Source organism: Anastrepha obliqua, chromosome 3 (assembly GCF_027943255.1).
Source record: "Anastrepha obliqua isolate idAnaObli1 chromosome 3, idAnaObli1_1.0, whole genome shotgun sequence".
NCBI classification, from domain to species: domain Eukaryota; kingdom Metazoa; phylum Arthropoda; class Insecta; order Diptera; family Tephritidae; genus Anastrepha; species Anastrepha obliqua.
In genome coordinates this window covers 138,939,857-138,964,033 of record NC_072894.1, presented here as the reverse complement: position 1 = coordinate 138,964,033, position 24,177 = coordinate 138,939,857, and the positions used below count along the sequence as shown (strand labels likewise).

The 24,177-nt window shown below is 36.2% G+C and overlaps 2 protein-coding genes across 6 annotated transcripts in view; one reads left to right on the top strand and one right to left on the bottom strand.

Moving 5' to 3' along the window:
• Positions 1-23,974, top strand: part of LOC129243150 (uncharacterized) — a 65,003-nt gene extending 41,029 nt beyond the window's left edge. For all 5 annotated transcript variants that reach the window (XM_054880313.1, XM_054880315.1, XM_054880316.1 and 2 more), the window contains exon 3: positions 23,184-23,974. In XM_054880313.1, coding sequence (XP_054736288.1) covers positions 23,184-23,794 — 611 coding nt within the window. In that variant the 3' untranslated portion in view covers positions 23,795-23,974. The remainder of the gene's footprint in view (positions 1-23,183) is intronic.
• LOC129243149 (zinc finger protein 37 homolog) lies at positions 2,120-7,513 on the bottom strand. The gene is made up of 3 exons (XM_054880311.1): positions 5,416-7,513; positions 4,019-5,150; positions 2,120-3,948 (listed from the first exon to the last, which is right to left on the bottom strand). The coding sequence occupies exons 1-3, from the start codon at positions 7,126-7,128 to the stop codon at positions 3,359-3,361; spliced, it is 3,435 nt and encodes a 1,144-aa protein (XP_054736286.1). The 5' UTR covers positions 7,129-7,513; the 3' UTR covers positions 2,120-3,358.
• Positions 23,975-24,177: the final 203 nt, after the last annotated feature.

The following is a 24,177-nucleotide window of genomic DNA, read 5'->3' as shown; positions in this document are numbered from 1 at the left end:
CTAGCTTATTGGTACGAAAGAATGTAGGTATGAACGTTTTGTTAACCTACGAAATGCTGACCTCAAAATTTGTTTATATGAGCCAAGCTTGCATAATACCGCAAAAAAAGTATTCTTCATGTTCTGATTTCTTTTCACAACAACTACATGAAGCAAAGGTCAAGCAATTGAAGTGAAGAAAAACTTTGCATACCTAATTCTGTTTTACTGAATTAGAGTAAACGTGCAAAGCAAAAGAACTGTTGACTCACTTCAAGCACTTCGAAGACTCCAGGCAATGATGCTAGTTTCATTTCAATATTTTCCCTAAATAAAGTCTGAAATTTGTTAATCTTTACATTTTCAGTAAAATAAAAAAGTGATAAGTATTATTCGACCTTTTAGTAAGAGAAAACGACATTTTTTATTCACTCCACATCTTCACATAATCTCAAAACTTCTAATTCTCCTGCTTAATTGGCCGATTAACCGCTTAAGCGATTTCGGCCGAGTTGAACAAAGCGTGCCAGTCGTTTCTTACTTGTGCTAACCGGCACCAGTTGCACCCACCAAATAAAGCCAAGTCCTTCTCCACCTGATCTTTCCAACGCAGCGAAGGCCTTCCTCTGCTACCACCAGCTGGTACCACATCGAAGACTTTCAGAGCCGGAGCATTTTTTTTTTGTTTTGGAGGCTGAGGTAGAGCTCAAATGCCTTCGCACTTACAGCGACCGTCGTCTACTGTCTACGTCGAGTGGACAAACCCTCCTCTACTTCTGAGAAAATACCCTTCCCGGAACTAGTTTCTGTATTACTTCGGGAGTGCCCAGAACGGCATCCATAAAGGACCAATTCTATTCACACACGTCAAGGTTCACCATATTTGTAGCAAGTTTTCAGGTTATAGGCTCGTTGTTGTTGTTATTGTTGTTGTAGCAGTAATACAAGCCCTGTCAGTGTAGTGTATATCACCGGTCGTCTTCGTCTAGCTCATCTAAAGGTAGGCCCAAGAAACTTGCTGTTTCGATAGGTTGGGTACAGAGGGAGAGGGGTGTTAGATGAGTGGGTTTTGAGGGGCATGTGAAAAGATGGTTAGTGTCGTGCGGGGTGCCTTCACATACAAGACATATGTTTGGTATGTCGGGGTCAATTCTGGATAAGTAGGAGTTTAACCTGCTACAATATCCAGAACGTAATTGTGCCAGTAAACTAGCCCCGTCTAGTGAACATATACGAGGAATGCTACTGTAGTGACAGTCCTTGGCCGGATATATATCCGGGTCGTTCCAGTTACGTAGAACCGACTGTCGTAGGAACGCTATAGGCTCGTCTTCTTGGCCACTGCATCTTGAAACACTTTATCGGATGTTGTCATCGTACAAGCTTCTGGGCCCTACGTTAGGACGAGCATGATGAGAGTCTTATAAAGTGTTAGTTTTGTTCGTCGAGAGAGTACTTTACTACTCAATTGCCTACTTAGTGCAAAAGTTCTAATTAACGTCTAATTTTACATCAACTATTTGCCTAATTAAAATTTCATTTTTTGGTGAAATAAATAAGTTCTAAATAATATTCGGAGTCGAAGGTGTTTACACTAGTGCTCCATTTAAATGGAAAATAGTGGATCTCCACTACTTTTCTTATATATAATAATAATAATAATAAATAATATTCGATTATTTAGTAAGAAAAAATATTTGCTCATTCCACGTCCTCACATAATCCCAATTTTTACTTAACGTCTAATTTCGAATCAACAATTTGCTTAGCTAAAATTTTATTTTTAGGTAAAATAAAAACGTTCTACGTAATACTGGATCTTTTAATAAGAAACAACTTTTGTTCAGTCCACATCTTCACATAATAGCAAAGGTTCTTGTTATTGTTGCAGAAGCATAAGTATTCCCCACACATATACGGAGAATGCTGCTGAAGTGACAGTCCTTGGGCGGATACGATAATTTCATTTGAATATCATCCCTAACTGCTTTGTAATGATTGATATGATTTTAAACAACATAAAAATCTCCCTACAACCCTTGACTCTAAGTGAAATCAATTGCTTATACAAAGCATGCACCTTTGAGTAGTACCAATTCAATAAAAGCATAGCTTTCACGGCCAAAAGAAATGTGAAAAATCAGTTCTGCAGTTATATGATTTTATTAAATTTTAATTAATTAAAAAAAATAAAGTATTGAAAAAAATTGTGTAATCAAACACTTAATCGTCTACACGCACTATTTTCACAAGTACGGCAAAGCGTGTATTTCAAACATATGCATACATACACACATATATGCCGGGGGTTGAAGCGAACGCTTCCTTTCAAACAACAGCACATTGAAGCGGACAAAGTATCCCGGCCACCCCTGTGCTGTGCACACACCCCAAGCGCTCAGGCAGCAGCTCTCATATTTCTGCTGCAGCTGAAGACATGGGATGGTAGCTGGCGTTTTCAAACACCCAACTCCCAAGCATATATGCATATTCGGACGCGGCAACTAGATAATTCATTTCACGTGACATTGACATCACATCGGTGTGTTTTTGCGTTTCCTTTGTCTTTTAAGTATTTTCTGTTCGTTCACCCAGCGGCGAACTTAAATTAATTCTGGAAAGAATGTATTGAAATCATTTACGAATATAAGTTTTTAAGCAAATAAATCCATAAAAAATAATTAAACCTAGGTATGCATTAGAATTAAACCGTGCAACGCTACAACAGTTCGTGCATAGTTATAAAGTATGCTAAAATTAAAACGAACTTATGAATGTATTTTTAATTTAATGAGTATAATATAAAGTAAATGGTATGCATTGTAAGTGTGTGTGTGTGTTATGAGTATGTGTTGAAACACACTTTGTTGACTTTTTTGTTTTCAGTAACTCAAAAGAAGCGAGTTGGTATAGCAGCTAGGCTAAATAAAATAGTTGTTGCATATTTTGTTCATGGAATATTAGTTGGCACTGAAGCAACTATGTGTAATATCAGGAAATAAGTAAAAGTAATGATAAATTTAGCAAAACCACAAGCAAGTGGTCATATTCGTTTTCCAAATTGAATTTTCGTATAAGTTCAACAACAAACTCAACATCTCAAAATAGATGGAATGAGTTTTTAACAGTTTAGAGGCGAGGTCTTTTACATGAATTCGTTTTGTGTTTCTTTGACAGTGCTGCATTTGCATATATATATATATTTTTTTTAATGCGGTGACTTATATGAAAATATATCTATTTCTGTATAATATATGATTTGAGAATTCTATATATGTAACGTTGTCTTAGATAAATCTATGTATTCCTTATCTTACGTAACCGCTATGAATTGTAAAATAATATTCTGCGTTTTATTCCATTTGAAATGTGCAAGTCTTTAAATTTCTGTTTTTTGTCCCAACACAGTGAAATAGCTCGTGATTTTACGCTCATTCTTCGCGTTTTTGTTCAAAGGTGCTGCGACACCGCCCACGATTTTGGCGGCATTCTCTTTCTCCGGCATGGGCTCATCGCCTATACTCACATCCTTTTGCACTTGCATTGACACAGTTACGGATACCTGTTGCACCCCAATCGATGGGGAGTTTTGTGCTTGTTGTCGTGGTGAAGGTGTCGACAAATTGACATCCACTGCTTTCTTTAGTGCTGGCGAAGATCTTGGAGTTGATTTTTGACGTTTCTGCTTTTTTATTTCAGTGGGTTTTTCATTCTTCGTCGCTGGCAAAACATCTTCCTCTTCCAAATCATCAGTTTTCAAACATTGCAGTATTTGCTCTTGTAATTCATCAATGAGTTGTTGCTGTTTCACAAGTTCATCCTCGGGTGGTTTCGTTTTACGTTCCGACTTCTTGCGCTCACTCTTCGCCTCACCTGCATTCTCCACATGTTCTCGTTGTATGTGTGAACGTACATGAGCGCGTGATGAATAGCAACGTCCACAAATTTCACATTTGAATGGTCTCTCACCTGAAAGGAATGCAAAACATTGCACAAGTATGAGTTGAAAAGTCTGATTTGAGGATTGCAAAAGACATACCTGTATGTGTACGATGATGCACCTTACGGTCTATATTTCGCATGAAGCGTTTGTCACAATAATCACATTTATAATTCTTTTCACCCATGTGCGAGCGCCGATGCACGTGCAGATTCTGGTTGGCTCGAAATGTTTTCTGACAAATCTCGCATACGAATGGCTTCTCGCCCGTATGAACTCTTTTGTGTATTTTCAAATCAGAGCTACGCACAAAGGCTTTGGAACATTCGGTGCAAGTGTATCGACGATCATTGGTGTGATGGCGTTGATGAAGTCTGAGGTCCTGCTTGGTGGCCACCGGTAAACCACAAGTTTCACACTTGTACGCTTTCACTTTGAGATGGCGCATTTTATGCTCACTGAGACGCCTTTTGATGCGGAACGTTTTGCCGCACTCGTCGCAACTGAACGGTTTCTCGCCCGTATGCAGACGCTTGTGCTCAGCTAAACGCGGTGACTTGCTGAATGATTTTGGGCACTGGTTACAGGCGTAACGTAACTTATGAGTCTCTGAGTAGGAGGTGGTTCGCATCGGCCCTGAAACAGATTTCTTAGACACCACGGACGTATCAGTTTTTGCCTCAGCAACATCAGTCGATGAATTCGTAGAAGAAACTGGCGACGAAGTCTTTGATGACGGGCCGGCCTTAGTAGGTAAAGGTGATTGTTTGGGCTCGTCGTCAGATTTTTTGCATTTACGTGTCCTCTTTGCTGTGGACTTTGGACGAATCTGAGTTTTAGCAGCGGCCTTACCTTTAGTTTTCTTGACGTCTTCAGAGTTTACAATAGCAATACTTTCACCTGGAACTTCTATAGTCGTATGAGTGAGCGCATTGCTCGCAGCTTCTATAGGTTCTTCGTGAGACATACGGATTTCTATAGGCTTTCTAGTTTCGTCAGCCGATACGGAAACAGCTTCTTCAGGTATTTGAGAATCTACTTCGACCATATTTTCCATATTTGCATCAGCATCAGCATCAGCATCAACATTTTTCACCGGTAAAGAACAAACTTCGCTGGTTGTTTGAACAGCGACATTGACAACGTCTTCATCGTTTGGTAACAAGTTTGCTGAGTTAAGCTTGTTCGTTGCAGCGGCACGTCTCTTTGGGGGTGAACGCCTTGAAAATACCTGAAATAGTATAACGAAATTTCTTGCGGTTCATATATTTTCAACTATAAAATTAAATCAATATCTATCCGCTTCATACTAATTACTTTGGCACTAAAAATGTTTTTTACATAAAGAAAAACAAAAACATTTTGTTATTAAGTATTAACATTACAATTTTGTATCGAAACAATATACATACACACATATGTATAAACCGCGTATTTTATATATTTAGATATTGCGAGAGTGGACACTTGAGTAAGGTCAGTTTTTGGTTTCTTACCGCTTTGCGTTTTCTTTTACGTTTTGTCGTAGATTTTTCTTCGCCAACTTCTTTCTCTTCCTCCACTACTAACTTTTCCTCCTCTGGTCTTTCTGGACTTGCCGTTGTAGGCTGCTCATTTACTTCCACCTGTTGTTCGATTGGCAATTGCGCATGCTCCTCAGCCGATGGAGGTATTTCACTTGTTGACAACTGTTCACAAACTTCTTCCCCTACTTTTTCACTTTCCATGATTGTTTGCTGTTGTTGTTCCATAACAGTACCTTCAACAACCATTGCTACCACCTCGTCATTTACCGTATTTTCTTTAGATTTCTCCAATAATTTTTCTTCGTCTGGAGGTGGCGTTTCTGGTATCTGCACTCCTACCGTCGTGGCTAAAATATCATTGTTATCTAAGTTCTGCGCCATTGGCACCACTACCATCACTGGCGAATCAGTCATGGCTTCCACACTTGCTTTACGCTGCTTTTCGCTTTCAATGGCCGTTGCACTGACTCGGCTTAACTGCACCATTTCGTCAGCCGCTTCGACCTTAATCTCCTGCTTGGGCAAAACATTAATTTCTTTGACTGGCCCAGTAAACAACTTATGTTGTTGCCGCAAATGTTTATGAAACAGCTCCAATGTCGCATATTTGCATTCACAGTGACCACAAATTAGGAAAAGTTTTTTGTCATTTAAAATAAAGACATTTCCGCATGATTCAAGTGTCGCATCCGCAGGAACTGGAGACATTGAATGCGTACTTGAGGCGTCATCGCACACTTTGTCCTGGCAAGCATTGAATTCCGTTTTTACTCTCACAATGTTTGGGTTGTCCTGCGCTTGCGCCTTATTTTCTGCCTGTTGATTCGACAGGTTGCGTGCACTTTTACGCGCCGGCATTGGTATTGTCGCATCTTCTTCTTCATGGAAGAGTTTGTGTGCATCGTGTAAATGCCTTGCGAATGTTAACATGTCGCCGTAAGGTAAATCGCAAAAACTGCAATTAAAAATGAGTTTTTGTTGTTCTTCGTACACATAAATGTTGCCACAGGATTCCGTTTGGCACGAGGGTGTGACTAGCGATGATGCCACGGAACAAGTTGATGATGCACGCGTTCGTGGTGAACCCTTAGCACTATCCTCTTGTTCCGATTCCGATTCGGCGTTCTTTGCATTTCCACAAATCCTGCTTGTTACATGTTGTTTAATTGGGGGATCTTGCTTTTGCTTTGGTACCGCTGCGCCTTTTGAATGCTTGCTTTCATTGGTTGAGGCAGAAGAGCAGGAAACAATTGAAGTCTTGCTACTAACGCTGGCACAACTCGAAACACTACGTTCACGAATTATTTTTGATGCATTTACTTTTTTACCACTTCCTGCTGAGCTGTTAGCTGCAACCGTTGGCAATTGCAAACTCTTTTGGATCAGTTCGTGGAATATTATACGTTGTGCCTCCAATTCAGCTTCTTCATCGCTACTTATGGGCACCAGTGTCTCTTCATCATCTTCCTCAAGCAGATCCGTTTCCGAGTCATCCTCGTCAGAATCTTCATCGTCATCGTCCTCATCACCACCACTGTCCTCTTCCTCAATTACTGCATTATTTCCATTCGTTTTCAAATTTTTGTTTTTCTCTTTGCCATTGTTTTCTGCGTCTCTGTCGTCGCCATTATCCGGCACTTCCAGTTTTATGGGAACATGCTCTAGCAGTGTGTTGATCATCATTCTGGTGCTTATTTAACACACTCTTCCACAATTTTTCTGCTACACTATTGTTTAGCTATTCTATTCTCATTAATAATTAAGTTATTATATTTTCGATTAATTCTATATAATTTGTTCAAACTTTATTCAACACTCTCAACACTGCACGCAAATTTGTCGCACACAGCAATAAATTCTACTGACGCCGCTTCTTTTCCACAAAGCTGTCAACTTTTATGCCATCGCTTGCTCTTTTGTTGTTGGTTGTTGCTTCTTTTATCCACTTTGCTTTGCTCACTGCTCGCTGGCGCGCAGCTCATTTGTGCGAACAGAACAACACTGCTATTGAAAAATAAATTTGCAAACCTTTGTTTTCGCCTTTGGGCAGCGCAAGCGTGAGCGAGATAGCCGCTGTGTCTACACACAGCCGTTAAATTATTGAATGAATTTGTGGAACTTAATTGCTGTCAAAAATTCAGAAGAGTTTGTCTATTTCAAATAAATGATCTTAATGGAATAAATAAGGGTTGCATTCGGCATTCAAAGGAAACGTGAATATGTAAATAAAGAAGGGATTATGCTAGTAGAACTTGCATATAGATATAATTAGTTAAAAAATTAGGTATTTATAACTGAGATTTACTTTTAGCTGGAAACTGAGACATATAAAGGCATGTGCAAGTATTCATTTTTGGTCTCGAAATAAAATTAAATGCAACTTTGCTTGTTGTGGAAGTGGATTTCATATTTATTGTTACCTACTTCCTCCTTGTTTATTTCTTATGTTGCGCGAAGGTTTTACCTGGCAAAGGTTCATCAAGCAGTGAGGATAAATTCCAAAGTAAACCGGTTCATATGTTCATAGTGCGTATGTATGTAAATCTGCAGGTGCGGTTGAAAACGTGTACGAGGTTTTAATCATATGCCTGGCATACGTATGGATGTATGTATGTTTACTTGTGCGTATGTGTATTGGGTAGAATGCGTATACGATCCAGGTAGACGTTTAGTGCTGAGCTCATTGTATACGCAGATCTTTAGTAGAGTTTATGAGCTCTTACAACGGTTAGTAATCCATGAACGTGAACGATTTTCGATATTGTGTATATGTATATACAAAATGTATGTACTACACACTATGTGTTATTTATATGTTCATAAGATAAATTGCGTATACGCCCAGCAAGACACTATATATTTTTTATGCACTCAATAGTTGATATTGCGTAAGGGTAGGTTCTATGTTCAGAAATTGAATTATACCCATATGTAATTATATATCTACTTGTTTTTATACTACATTCATGACTTCCTTCCCCTTTTATTTAGCGCACTTTTACATTACTTCAATTTTTTGTAGAATCAGCTCGTCTGTGCGAAGCATACTATGCTACAAAAGTAGCATTGCAAATTTGGCAAATCTAACCAGGATAACCAATAATTTGATACATTACGTTCATACCCGATTGCGCATATATTTAATGTGTTTTCCAAAAAATTATAGATATAGAAAATGCATACATATATCATTTGAAAACAACAATTTCCGGAAATGCGTACTTGAACACCCATAGCATTCAGCTGTGCCCCTGTGCCCAAAGAGTGGAGAACTTTAGTCACATTTGTTATATTATCACACAGGCACTTAGCCAAATATAATGAATTATACACATACATATGAACGTACACATGTATGTTTCTAGTCGGCATAGCTAAGAAATTGATAACAAGTGGAAGGAGACAAACGGAAAAGGAAGATGGTACATGGAAATGAAAAATGTGCTAACGTAATACATACATATAGCCGTTAAAAATTACTAAAGAACGTTACCCAGTTCTCAACATTTCAGACTTTTTCTAATAAAATAACTTAAGTATTTCGATATTAGGTTTTATTTTATAAATTTAAAATGTTTGCAATTTATACCAGCCTCTTTATTTAAGCAAAACAGAAACTTCAGAACTCCTTTGAAAATATACTTAAGAACGAAGCAAAATAATCGTCAAGTCATAAAAATTGCAGGCGAAAGGTATAAATTACAATAATATTTTGTGGAAATTCCTGTTTGCTTTATTACTGCTGCAAAGCGCCTTTGCATTGGCGTTAGGTCTGTTCATGAGGCAAATAACTTACAACAAATGTTACAAATTATCAAGTTTTGGTGCTTATGTATCCAAAAAACTTGCAAAGTAGAGGAAACTGAGAGAGCGAAATACATTTCATTTTGAGGGGAAGTTGCATGGTTTTACTCGAAAAATTTTACTTGTAAGAATTTGCAAGTGAGAAAACAGCTGATCGCAAAGAAAAATAAACACGAATTAAAATTTACGGACTGAGTGAAAGTTCTAAATTCAAATGAAAGTGATTAAAATGGAAAATATATTTTAGATAAAACTTATAAAATTTATTTGAAGCCATATAATAAATAGGAATCGGCCAACGATAAAGAGGTATGTACGAGTACTTCTGAACCACAGTCTCCAGTCGCCGTTGTGGCAGTTACCGAAATACAAATCGGAAGCAGTGAAGGTATCTTTTGTAATTTATGCTTGCACTTCTTGGTTATTAAATAATTTTGAAATGTACACATTAGGCCGGGTCGATTTGTGGGGAGGCAAAAAAAAAATACCAGTCTAACGGTTAGACGCGATAGAAGTGAATCCTTCCGTAAAACAAACTGAGAGAGAATGAGACGAAGGCAGCATTAGGAGCGGGATAATTATAGGTTCATTATAATATTGCTATAAAGTTCATATTTTATTCATCCTCAATGTTTTCAATTTCAACAAATGATATGAGTGGCTTATGATAGCTAAAATATGATACAAATGCTTTGGTTTCGATGTTGTCAACATATCTTTGAAATACCGTGTCAATTGTTGTTTTTTTCTGTCGATATTCACGACACTTTTCTGCATTATTTTTCGGCATAATTGCGGTAAACATTTAAAAATGAAAATATTTACGAATATAAAAATACGGACGCAATACAGCACACGCGGTTGCTATTATGAGCGTCGTAGCGCGTATATTACACAGGCGTACTAACATACACACAAACATTCGTAGGACGCTTGGTTTGAATTTTTTATACATATGTATGTATGCTATACTATGGCCTAGCCTATGTACGTACATACATATTTGTGTTCTGAACTTCCAGCAAAACAATGCTTATTAATATACACATATGCATCTACATACAACCGCATACACAGGCCACTCACTTTATTCCTGTAAATGCGTATGTCGTCCAAAGCTAAAATTCTATGTCTAGCGACTACAAGAACAAAATGCATTAATAGGCGCAGGCGTAGCGGCCATCATCCTAGTTGCCATAGCGCTGAACAGTCGCGGCGGCGCCGAACAGTTTCAACTATTGTACTGTGCAACAAAAACTCATCATCAAAAAATTGATTTATAAATTCGAGCTCATAGTTCTAAGAGCAAGTACTTTCATTCATAAAACGAGCAGCCCATATGCTAATTTTCTCGACAATTCGAAAATAGTCAATATTGGAATATTTCGCGTAGAATTATTTGCCAATATTCAATTTTTGTCAAGTCGAGTGCCCGCGGCTCGGTAAATATGTTTGCACCCATATATGTATGTAAATATATGTTTCTAAATGCTCGACAACCGCAGCTGCCTGTTCAAGGTTACTGTACATTAGGCCGGGTCGATTTGTGGGAAGGCAAAAAAATCGCCCATTGCTCTGTGAAAATCATATTCTAGGGATCAGAATAAGAAATTTTGCCGAAGAAACCATACCTCTAAAACGATTTCTGATGTCCCCCAATATGGGTCAAACTTTTTAGTTTCTTTTCTATAACTCACATTCATTCATTTACATATGTTCTGACTAAATAAATTTCTTAAGAGAAAAAATAGATAATATTATAAATAAATAAAAATAAAGAAAAAACATAGCCATTTAGCTGATTTTTTCGTGTAAAGGCCAAAAATGGTGATACAGTGCACTCGCGATAACTCGAACTAATTAAAACAGGCGCTGTTCGATTTATCGAATTTGTTCGACTTATCAATTGAGTGTGCTATGTTAAAAAAACAGTCATCGATATCGATTTTTCGATCGATTGTTGAAAATGGAAGCCAGTAGAAAATTTCTGTAGTATAGTTTCGTTATACGAATTACATTTTGGTCCATTGGCTGGATCAATGGTGTCGCATTCGGCGGCAAAAACATAGTTAAAATTAAACCATCCTCGGACTTTAATTCGATTTCGTTGGGATGTGATCGGGCATTATCAATTAGAAGAAGAGCCTTCTCAGGTAGTCCCCCATCTTTCAAATATTTTCTTACCTAAATATTAAAGTCATTTAACTTGGTTAAAAAAATTGTTTTAATGAATCTGGATTTTACCTGCGGCACGAACGAATTATGAAACCAGTCTTTGAAAATCGCCGAAGTCATCCAGGCTGATTTGGAATTTTTGTACTCCACCGGACAGTTAAAATTTTTGAAAACACGAGGATTTCTTGCTTTGTCAATAACGAGAAGTTTAAGCTTATGGTTGCCGGTAGCGTTAGTGCAAGCCATAAATTGCCTTATCTTTCTTTTTTATAAGACTTATGGTGGACTTGGCTACCCCATATTCCTTCGCTAGAGAAGTAACACTACGTCCACGTTTAATTTTGTTAAGGACTTCAGCCCTCTCTTTTAATGTTAAACACTTCAACCTTTTACGATCCATTACTTACGTGCACTGATACACCACAAATGACAAATTTAAAGCAATTTGGTCAATGCAAGATGTTGTTTCCAGAAAACTAACTAAACTAACTATACATATACTATTACATATGTATCTATGTACAAAATGTACATGTTTGAAAAGAATGTGTGTACAAATAAATTTGTTTTTTTGTTCGAGTTATAGCGCTTTTTTATTGTTCGAGTTACAAAGAAGTCAATAGGGGAAAAAATGTGTTCGAGTTAGCACGTCGTTCGACTTAGCGGCTATTCGAGTTACCGCGAGTGCACTGTATTTTGAAATTGGGGGACATCAGAATTCGTTTTAGAGGTATGGTTCCTTCGGCAAAGTTTCTTATTTTGATCCCTAGAATACGATTTTCATAGAGCAATGAGCGATTTTTAAATCGACCCGCCCTACTGTACATGCAATGCTGTGCCGTATGTTTTGTTGTGGCGAGGCACATATGTACATACACACAACATATATACATATATCCGCATATATATATTACATACATATATAAATTCACAAATTTAAATTTGCTTATGCCATCCTTCTGTGTGCCTGGTAATGAAGCATTTTCTATACATACATATATATACGTATATCTTTTTTCTTCTTCTTTTTGGTGTCGCTTTTTCGTTTCACTTTTTCTCAAATCACTCCCAACGATTCTAAAGAAGTTTTCACTTCAAAAATCTCCCATTGCTCTGTGAAAATCATATTCTAGGGATCAAAATAAGAAACTTTGCCGAAGGAACCATACCTCTAAAACGAATTCTGATGTCCCCCAATTTGGATCGAACTTTTTAGTTTCTTTTCTCATGTAAAGGCCAAAAAGGTGATATTTTGAAATGATTGTATGGGGAACCCCCCAGGGGAGTTCCAGGGGATGTGCCACTAGCATGGGCCGTCCAAAGTTAGTGGGGGTCGGTCATACATTTGGACTCGATTGGAGCACTCTAAATGGGTCAAAGTGGGATTTTTCGTTCGACCCAAATTGGGGGACATCAGAATTCGTTTTATAGGTATGGTTCCTTCGGCAAAGTTTCTTATTATTGATCCCTAGAATACGATTTTCACAGAGCAATGAGCGATTTTTAAATCGGCCCGCCCTAGTACACATATATAATTCATACATGCATACATAGACGGAAGCAACGAAAATATAAAGAAAGCTGTGATTGCCACAACAATACAGTCGCTAATGGAACGTTCCTCACCTGATAGAGATAATGAAATCGAATTTATCATTGTGGACAAAATAAAATCATGTGAAGCTCGTTATTTTGCATTTGATTTGCTTTATTTTTTTTTTTTTAATTTAATATGAGGTAGCTCAACTGAATTTTTTTTAATTTTTGTGATTTTTCTCGCCAGAAATTTAGTCAACTGTTCGTAAAACTTCATTTATTTTTTTATTTTTTCTTTTTTACATATGTTTAGTATGTCGGGGTCAATTCTGGATAAGTAGGAGTTTAACCTGCTACAATATCCAGAACGTAATTGTGTCAAGGTTACGTGGGACTCTCGGGGAAGTTGGCGATCTTCGTCTATCTCTATTTTTTTTTTTTTCGTTTCATCGCTGAATAAAATATAACGTTATTGATTTTGAGTCCAGATTAAGCGCTTTCGAACAAACTCAATTTGTTGTTGTCGTTGCGCTGCTGTTTCCAATGGCTTCTTCCGTGTCAGTCGACAGTAAACTTCTGCTTTTGTCCTTTTCGTTATTGGCTTTTCCAGTTGAACAAAAATGTCTCGATCGATGTCAGCGGCACTCGTCCATCGTGTTTTGACAATCTAACGATCATCCTATCAATCTGGCTAGTAGTCATTCGCGCTTTGTTTTTTCTATCAATGTTTTCTGTTGTCTTATACTCGGAAAAATATTTCAAAGCATTAAAAACCGTCGTTTTTCAAACGTTTGATTTTTTTGAAATACCACTGCAACTCTATGATTACTTTTCGAAGAGCTGGGATGCAATTTTCCCTTTCGGCATTACTGAATCGTTTCAATTAAAGTCAAGTGCTGCAGGTATACTCCACAAATTTTATTTTTTAATGTAAAGCAGAAAACAATTCATAAAAATTTGAACAAAGACGCGACTCGTTTATTTCTCACAAAAATATCAGTGCTCTCACTAAAACGCAGAAATCCATCCAAACTCTTGAAGAGAAATATGTAAATGAACGCATTTCAATGAATGTAATCACAGGAAACATATTCAAGCGCAAATAGTACCGTTACGGCATCTACAATATAAAATATGTATATACATATATGGTTGCCAAGGAAGGTTTTTAAGATAAATTTTTTCCAACAGAGCATGTAAAACCAAACATTTATTGGTGTATAATTTAAGAAACTGCTTTCTTCTAAACATTAAATTAAATTAACTGACGAGAGGACATCAACATTGCCAGCCAATTTACTTAAATCTACTTTCTTCGCCACTAAGCATTGCTGGGGAGTATCAAAAGGAGGACTAAAATTGCCGATGTGCTCGTTGACAGCTCGAACAGAAGAAACTGCAACATTAAAACGAAATAGTAAAAGCTTAACCTTCACTTAAGGCAAGTTCATCCCACTCAATCTGCTAAAGTCAACACAAAATTTGTGCACCAAAACAAAGAACACATACAAACTTATACATATCCAGTTTCCAAATAAACACAAGGAAAAATCTATCTATGGATAAGTATGTGTGCATGTATATTTAAGCATGGGATAGACTTCCATTTCACAACAGTCGTTGCTTGTATATGCTACGCATGTATGTATGTATATGTTGGGGAGCACTGCTGGGGTCGAATTTTAAAAGCACGTTTGGGGCTAATTTTCACTGCATATACGCCCTATGTAAGTAAGATAGTGTAATGTATGTATGTGCATATGTATATATACAAATACGCATGCCTAGGAGTTTAAATGCGATAGAGAGTGTGTTCACTCTACCAAGGTCGTTTGGTGTGTGGTTATTTTTCTTTTAGTTTGCAATTGTCAAAGCTCCTTCGGTACTTCTGAAACACCCATTTCCTGTCCCATCGAGAAGAAACCATACGTAGTAAATATTATATGTATGTATGCATATAGAAGCTGCTTAGAGGGTGTTGATATGGCAACATTCAATATCCTCCTTTTCCATTTTTCCCCTCTTGCCTTTGCGTACACAACAACTTTATGCTCCCTCTCACAGTTAATCCCCAAAACAAAAGCAACAGCAATGGTGGCTTCAAATAAGGTTTCTCATCCGCAAAATAAATAAAAACTAAGGCGGCCTTCACGTTGGGTTCGTGTTTCTCTTTTTGTTGTTATATTTTATTATTTGTATTTATTTTACTATCACGTGGCATTTTAGGCGCTTTCCTAAGTTTATTCTTGTTGATGTAGCTTCAAAATATTGATGTGTAGCTAAGCTGATCAGCTTATCGTATACCCGTTGTATGTATGTATGTAACATATGATAAATATATGCATGTTAGTGTGTATTTTTTTTCTACTATTAATGAACAAATGTTGCAGCATTAATAGTGTTCCTATGACTGCAATATACATACATATGTAGGTAGCTGGTTAAAATTAAGAAATTGTTTCGGTTTTATTATAATTTATGGGCGAACGCCCATAGACTCCCGGTGCTTTACTTTTTACTTAATTTTATTTATTTGCAAAACTCAAAAATTCCCGTAGCACTACTTCCAAACTGGTCCATCATAGTCATACTCACGTACAGAAGTTTATTATACTCATACACACTTATATGTTTATCTACGTAAGTTTGAAATTTTTTATGCTGTGTTAAAAGTAAGCATGCCCCTTGTGTTTCAAATCGTTATTTTCGAGAAAATAAAAAGAGAAAATGCCTTTATGTGCTGAAAATTTGCACGACTTACGCCGTTTGAATCCGTAATACTATTTTTCATGTCGCTTTTCTCTCTTGGTTCATTCTTTTTAAGATTTACATATACTATTTTAACAGTTATATCGTATAACAATTTTCTAATAAGTACCTGCTGTATATAAAAAAATTCTTTTATTTTTTCCGAAACACTATAATTTGTCAATCAAAATTTAACCGATTTTAATGAATTAATGAGTATTCCTTTATAAAGTCTACAAAATTCATAAATTTTTTTGTTTTTGATATCATAATTTGTGCGCAGAGCTTACCCGTGACGTCATAATTTTGAGAAAAATTGGGGTAGAAAACCATACAAAATTATTTGAAAAAAAATGTAATTAGACTCATCAAGTATACATTTTTTTACTTTCAGTTTTATTTTAATTTTTAATATATTTTTTTTAATTCTATGCATTGTAGATTTAATGGCTTTTACACATCACCATTCTCCAATAAACCCAAATTAAATTCTTATATTAAATAAAGAAAAAATGGCGACAATAAAAAACCAAACATTCTCTTCCAACAATTGCCCCATCCAACCAAAAACAAAACGTTTTGCTCGTAAAAACCAGCAACCTTCCCAGCATAAAACGCCACACAACCCACACCATTTTATGTGCACTTTTTTCGATTAAAACGCTTTCACTTAAACTGGTAGCGGAAATCATCCCCATGATTGCATTGTAGTAACACTTGAGCTCTCTGCTCAACTGCTCTTTTCTTGCATACTAATTTAAATACTTACATGTTTTGCTCGGTAATCCAAAAGGTTATTGTTGGGAAATCCCCGTTAATGGGGAATTCCCCAGCGCTGCCAACGATGACTCACACAACTGGCAAAGGGGAATGAGTAAGAAAGCTATAATAAAAAACTTGGAAGGGTCACTAAAGCAAGTCATTTGGTCTATGCTATGAATCTAAGCTATGTGCCCGCCCACCTTCAAAGATGTCTTGCCTCGTTTTCGAATATTTGTTGCATGCTGAGTTTGGCATCTTGCATATTTCGAAGCGTAAAAGCATTTCACAATATTTTTGGGGAGTGTGTTTGTAGGGCAGGTGTTAGATGTGGTGGGCAGCAGGGTGTAAAGGTTGAATGTTAAAAATGAGAAACTCTAAAACTCATTGTGTCTGCATCGCTTCACACCCTTTTGTTTGTTTTACGCATTCAATTGAGTGGGTACAACATTGTCGTTGTCGTGTCGGAAAGCACCCCGTTTTTTAAGTCCAACATTTGGCCCCTCCCCCCCCCCCACTGCCAAACATACACGAATAATGGAGGAACACTGGAATACTCACATACGGGCATACAGCGATGTGCGATGAAATAGACTGATGTGCTTACGTTAATTGTTTTATAAATTCTAAGAATAAAAAGTGATTTCAAATTGCATGTCATATAAGTTTTTTTCCTTATTTTTGGAATGAATTGACTTTATGAGGGAAAAAATTGGTTGCTAAATGAAAGTGGTCGAAAATTCCGGTAAATTTATGATATGAATGACCAGAAAATAAACGAAAAGATCTAAAACGTCTTTTTGTAAAAGCCTGATTCACCGTTATGCCAAAAAGATACCTTCAGCTTCCAAAAAGCAGTGTGCAGTACGAAAAATGTAATTAAAGTAAACTCTTGGGGGAAGTGTTTCTCGGAAAGTGTCATTCTCCTCTAAAGATAATATAAAAAATATCTCAACTACCATAGGAGCGCGTGGGATGAAACGAAGTTAAAATTTATTTCATTTCATCTAAAGCTGTTTTACTATGTGTATTTTTTTTTTATTTTTGCGATGTGGCGGTGAGGTTGGGTTAAAAATGCCTTCGCACCATATAGTAACCGCCGTTACTACGTGTGTGGTGATTCCACTAAAAATATCCCTCCTCTTCTCTTGGATTTTTCCCTCCACCCCGGGACTGCTTACGCATTTCTTGCGTCCAGCGTCGCCTGTTTTGAGAAACCTATGCTCAATGCTCTTCAGCATAAGTGTCCATTGCACGCCTCTTTTTTCGGATAATACCCTTCACGAAATTTGTGACGGCATTCCATTTTCCCTTGTCTATCATCATTTTCTCCATTATTTCTTCAGGTAGAAATGCACCAACAGCTCGTTGCTGAGCTGTTCTCTCTATGTTCTACCTCTCACATTTAAAGAAGCTATGCTCTGCATCATCATACTCAGTATTTCCATAATATGCAGTTTAGTAGGCTCACTTTTCCCGTTCGCACAAATACTTGCGAAAGGACCCATGTTCGGACAAAAACTGTGTGAGGTATTTGTTAACCGTGCTTTCTTTCTATCCACTGTTTTAGATCGGATATTAGTCTCGCAGTCCATCTACCGTGCCGTTCAGAGTTTCAACTTGCCTGCCAAAGTGTGAGCGTTTGAATTCTAATATCGGGGACGCGTAGTACTGGGATTCCTGAAATGTTTCCCTCCCATCTCCGTTTGCGCTCTTGTGCTAGAATATCTATAGGGATGGTTCCGCTGATAACTAAAACCGCTGCTTCAGTTATTGCTCTGTATGAAGAAGCCACTCTGAGAGCGCAGATGCGTTGCATAGATTGCAAAGTTTTTCGCCGACATTGCACCATTAGCGAATCTGCCCATATTTCGCATCCGTATAAAAGAATCGAGTTCGTCGTGTCCATTAAAAGTTTTCGCTTGTTAAGCGTTGGACCTTCAAGGTTTGCCATGAGCTTACTTAATATGCCGCTTACTTTGGCAGCTCTTGCGGTTTTACTGTATGGAACTGTACGGATGCCACCTAATACCAGATTTTTGTATTTCTTCTTAAGTACACTACTTATTAAATCTGTAAAATATAGGGATAAGAATACCTGAATATGAGGATGTTTCTCATACACGAAGATGCCGTACACTAAATTCAGTTTGTCGCTTCGATAGTTGTAGGCTTCAAATGCTTTATTTTAAGATTTTATTCTGCAAAAAAATTGTCTTTATAAATGCAACACTGCATCGTTTGACAATTTTCATGAATTTGCTAGAAAAAAAAACTCCACCAACTTCTTACTGCGAGAGAGCTTAGCCACCCTTAAGAAAACGTTTTTAATTACAAGATTTTTGTCCGCTGGAACGCACCTCTTAGTGCTACATAAAAACAAAAAACTGAAATCCATAATACCTTGAACCCTTGTTAAAACTACTTGCTTTGAAAACTTTGCTTAAGCGCGGCTCTATTTCATTGCACACCACCGTACGTACGTATGTTTTTATTACAGACGTCACATAGCAATGCGTAGCGTTTTTGTCAACCCTCCGTTGAGATCTCTTTGCGGCGTGGGAGGATGGAAATTGATGATATTCTAAAATGTACATTTATTACTATTTTTTATTGTGACGTGTGCGTTATGCTACAACGTTGCCATAGCCTATTTTACGCAACATGTGAGTAGCAAAAGGTGGATCGAATGAGCCAAGTCCCTTCCCATACCAATGGCGTACATAGTAAATGCGGTGGTCTTAGACATGTTGTTGGATGGCAATAGCCATCTGACAAGCTGGGAAATAATTTGAAATGGTTCCTTAAATTTTTGTGTGATTGAGATGCATTTGAAAGTTATAGAAAGCTTTAATTACTCAATACTAATAACGGCACATTTATGCAGTAAATTCAACTGCAATGAAAATAATATTTTTATTTGGCACATGCGACCATTCCGCGCACAAGGAATTATGCCGTAAATTTGTGGCGTAACTCGGAGATTTCAGCTGCAATATTTTACCAAGTGAAACGCGGTGTGGATGGCAGCACAACTTTGCATCAAAAAGACAAGTTCGATAAAATATATGCGATAAATTATTTTGCAAAAATAAAAATTATTACAAAGGATTTTAAGCCTTATATCCCACATGAAAACTATGAGTAGAATATATATATATTCATATGTTTGTATTCTAACCTAATATCTTAATCTCCAAGCTAAGCTGTTCACCCAAGGTCGGCAAAATTTATATAAAAAAGTTTTATATAGATAAATATTTTTTTTAATAAATAAATAATGAAAAATCAAAATACAAAACCTCAAATAAATTGTATTTCTTCATTTCAAATAAAATTATTTTTTTGAATTTACAATATATAAAAAAATTTATTTACATAAAAATTATTTATTTACTTATTTATATAAAAAATGTAACTCATTAATAAAAAAAAATATTTATTTAAAAAAATGAATTCATTTATAAAACAATTATTTATATAAAAAACAATTGTATGTATATAAAATTTCATATAATGTAAATGTTATTCATTTATAAAAAAAAAATATTTATATAAAAAAAGTTAATTCATTTATAAAAAAAATATTTATATAATAAAATGCAATTCATTTATAAACAAAATTATTCATATAAAAAAATTGTATGTATGTATGAAATTTTATAATTTATACAAATTTTATTAAAAAAATTATTTATATAAAAAAAATTGTATGTTTGTATGTATAAAATTTTATATTCATACAATTTGTTTTTATATAAATAGCTTTTGTTTTATAAATGAATTATATTTTTTTATATTTATAAATAATTTTTTTTTTATAAATGAATTATATTTTTTTTATATAAATAAGTAAATTTTTTAAGATACCTAAAGAAAGTAGTTTTTTTAATTTCAACTAATTTTTATGTAAATAAAATTTTTTTTATATAAATTTAATTTTTTTTTTATTTGAAATGAAGAAATATAATTTATTTTTGTTTTTGTATTTTTATTTTTCAGCTTAAATCCGTTTTAACAATTAAACAACAAATAAGATTATTTCTATTATTTTTTCGTCAACGTTTCAACCTCAAGTAAAAGTCATCTCAGAAATGAAAAATATTCATATTTATGAAGTTTGCTTCTAATTGAGGTCAAACTATCGGCGAATAAATAAAATCAACAACCTAATACGAAAACTGAATATTTAAGGCCATTAAAACAGTTTAAATCAAAATTTTTTTTTTATAAAAACGGTTTTCCATTTTTCAATATCCTTTTTCCCCCAGTTATGAAAATCAGCTACTTCTCATGTAAACAGAATTGACAGATTTCATGTTGCATATTTAAAGGCCTAAAAATTATTCATTTCGGAGCTAAAGAGTTCATATAAAATTTCTTGAACATTGAATCGCTTTATAACTCAATGAGCTTCATCTCACTTGATGAGCATTATGGCCCGATGATAGAGAGAAGACCACGAGGATTTTCTTTGCTTCGTGGTGAGCTCGTTGACTGTTTCATTTATTTGACCATTAAAATTCTAACAACAATGCTATTCGTCTCATAATTATATCTTAAATTTATTGAGACTTGTGATGTTTTCTAATATTTACTTGAGAACGCAGCCAGAAACTTGGGCCTCCACATAAACGAATCAAGACAAAATTTTGGTGCACTGGAAAAGTTCCAAATGTACGTAAATCTGCCTTATTGATCGATAGCTACACTTTTCAGCAGATGGCATCGTTCAAATATCTTGGAACTATCATCTCTGCGGACGCAACAACGTAAACAGTATACAAGGCTCTATGTTCCTCGTTTCTTTCTAAGCGAACGAAGCTGGAACTGTAAAAAACAATAATTAGGATTTGCGTTACTTATGCTTCTGAAACCTGGGCGATGAGCGAAAAATCCTACGCCGCATCCTTGAACCGGTACGGATAGATCACATCAACTAGCTGAACTAAACTACTTCCAAATCGCCGACTACCTCAAGTTTTAACATCTTAAGTGGGTCAAACATGTTCTGAGGATGCACTCAAATGAAATTGCAAAAAAGATCTACAATAGTAAACTTTATGTGCCTTATAAAAGAAACCCTATATTGGCACAGTTAATTACGACGCCAAGATCTTTGGAGGATGTCTGCAAAGCATCGATATTCTTGGTCGAAGTTATTGAGGACGGCAAAGGTTCAACCTAGACCGTCACTTCAACAATGATGATGATGTAATTTGGGACTCTCGTAAAGAATTTTGCTCTCTTCGGGAAAAGTCTGATGCAGTTTACATGTTATAAAGTTTTTGAGAAATATAGACAAACACTTAAACGATTTATTTAGTAGAAAGTAGTTAGTAGAGAAACGTTTCCGTAGTAGTAGTAGAGAAACGTTTCCTCAAGGCGCGGCCTGCCTAAGTACTCCGAAGCCGGATTAAAATGCCCACCATATTCTGAACTCACTTAATCCTTTAATCTTCAAGTCTCTCATTGACTTTTGTTAATTATAGGGTTGGTTTAAATCACTTACCTATTGTCCGTACATGGATAGGCAGACAACATTTCACCCTTTCTATGCAGTTGATGACATGCGGGATGGTGGTTAATTCCTGTCATTACACTTAATTGGGAGTAAACTTATTTATTTACCTTTCATTAAGGGAGGATCATTACACTTACTTACATAGTAAATGAACTTATGAAAGTGGAAGAGCTGTAGAATATTGGGCCACATTTGAAAGTAAACACCAGGAGTATACCCTGCTCTGCTACACAGCTGGCTCGACGACACCAGAAGACATAGGCGCTGTGCCATCTGTACCGTTGGATAGTTTTCCAAGCATTTTCCAAGAGCAGATGTATGCAATCTGTCTATGTGCAGACATAAATTAAGACAGAGATTTCCGACAGTTAGGCGGCACTCAAGTTCTATCATCCTGTGAGATTAAGTCCTGGTGAGAAATTGAATCTACATATTGAGAAATTGAATCTACTAGAAACACACAATCGCATCCAGCTAATTTGAGTCCCAGGACACAGGGTATAACTGCGAACGAAATAGCGGACGCATTGACGAGAGAGGCTGCGGCCTCGCTATTAATAGGACTCGAGCCCTTCCTTTCTATGGGAGAACGCACCATCAAGGAGAAGCTTAGAAGTGAAAAGCTTGGGCTAAGGCAGGTTAGCTAGCTGGCTGGGACTACGCCGGGCGAAATCCTTTTTGGGAAGGTACAACCAAAAAGGTTTAAAGTATTCATAACCCTCCCCTCCAGGGTCGATTCAAGACCTCAAAGATGGAATTCGTGAGGCTATCGAGGACATAGAGCAGCCACTTTGCAATTCGGTTATGGAAAATTTCATGAAAAGGATATTGTCCTGTAAGCGTGGTCGTGGTGGTCATTTGCCTGATGTTATTTTCCACTATTAACGGCATACCTTCATCAGAATTTCAGTAGGATGGCAAATAAAATAAAATTAAATGAATATAAAAAAATAAAAAAATAAAGAAATAAAATTATAAAAATACACTTATTTTTTTCTAACACATTTTAGTTATTATTTATTTTATATATTTATTTTAATTATATAATTATTTAACATTTATTTATATTATTACTCTTCCTTTTTCACAAATGCTTTACCGCATTTTTGTCTTGTTTCCTTCCCCATTTTGTCACCCAGTGCTTTTATTATTATTCTTTAGATTAATATTGTTTTTCTGGTTTTTCTTGCAGATCGCACCAATCCAGAACCAGTTGAAATTTGTCGACATTTTCCACCGGACTATGAGGTGGAGTCGCTTCCATCGTATACCATCGTATCCGGGCTGCCTACCTATGATGATGCCTTGGAGGAATTCCGAAAAGCTGGCATACTTCTTTCTCCTCACATGCCAGTGGTGAAGATATTTGAGAAGGATGCCTCAGCTGCTGGCAACACAACTAAAGAAGAGCAAATATTCAATATGGAAAACGGTGCGAACGCCGATAGTGACAACAGTTCTCATAATGCGAACACATTGTACAGCATACCCTCCTCGCTTGCCCCGCAAGTGATCGAGCTATCGCCTGAACAATTGGCAACCTTGTCACAAAAGCGTCTATCCTTACAAATAACCTTCAACAACTCGCTGCGTCGCAATTCGCGGCCACGCGGTGTCGACCTCTATCGTCAGGTGAATCGCAATAATTTGCTACGATCGCAAGCTGTTGCCGCCGCTGCAGCTGCTCGAGAAGGTTTTCCACAAATTCATCGCTCATCGTCGACACTGACTTTGCCAAATGAGCCGCATATGTTAGATCCACGGCTTATGCAGCACCTGCAGCACCGAGGATCTCTGTATTGACGGTGATGCTGGTTCGATTGATAAGAGTATACTTTTATGGAATATTTTTATGCATTAATATAAAATTTATGTACTTACCATATAAATGTAAAGCTATGCTGAATTAATGAAAATGTGTACTTTTAAGTGTAAAAAATTATCTTTGCTATTAGTATTTTTAAATATACGTAGTATGTGTATGTAGGCTTAATAAATAAATAATGAATAAAAATATATAAATATTAAAAGTAAAAAGAGAAAAAATAAAAATATATGTGAAAAGCCTTTAAATGCGCATTAATAAATATATGAATGCTTAACTTTGTTAAAAGTGTATTTTTCATATGCTTCTCATATTTATATTCACTTCGCTGCATTACTCTGCCAATGCGAACAAATAAATG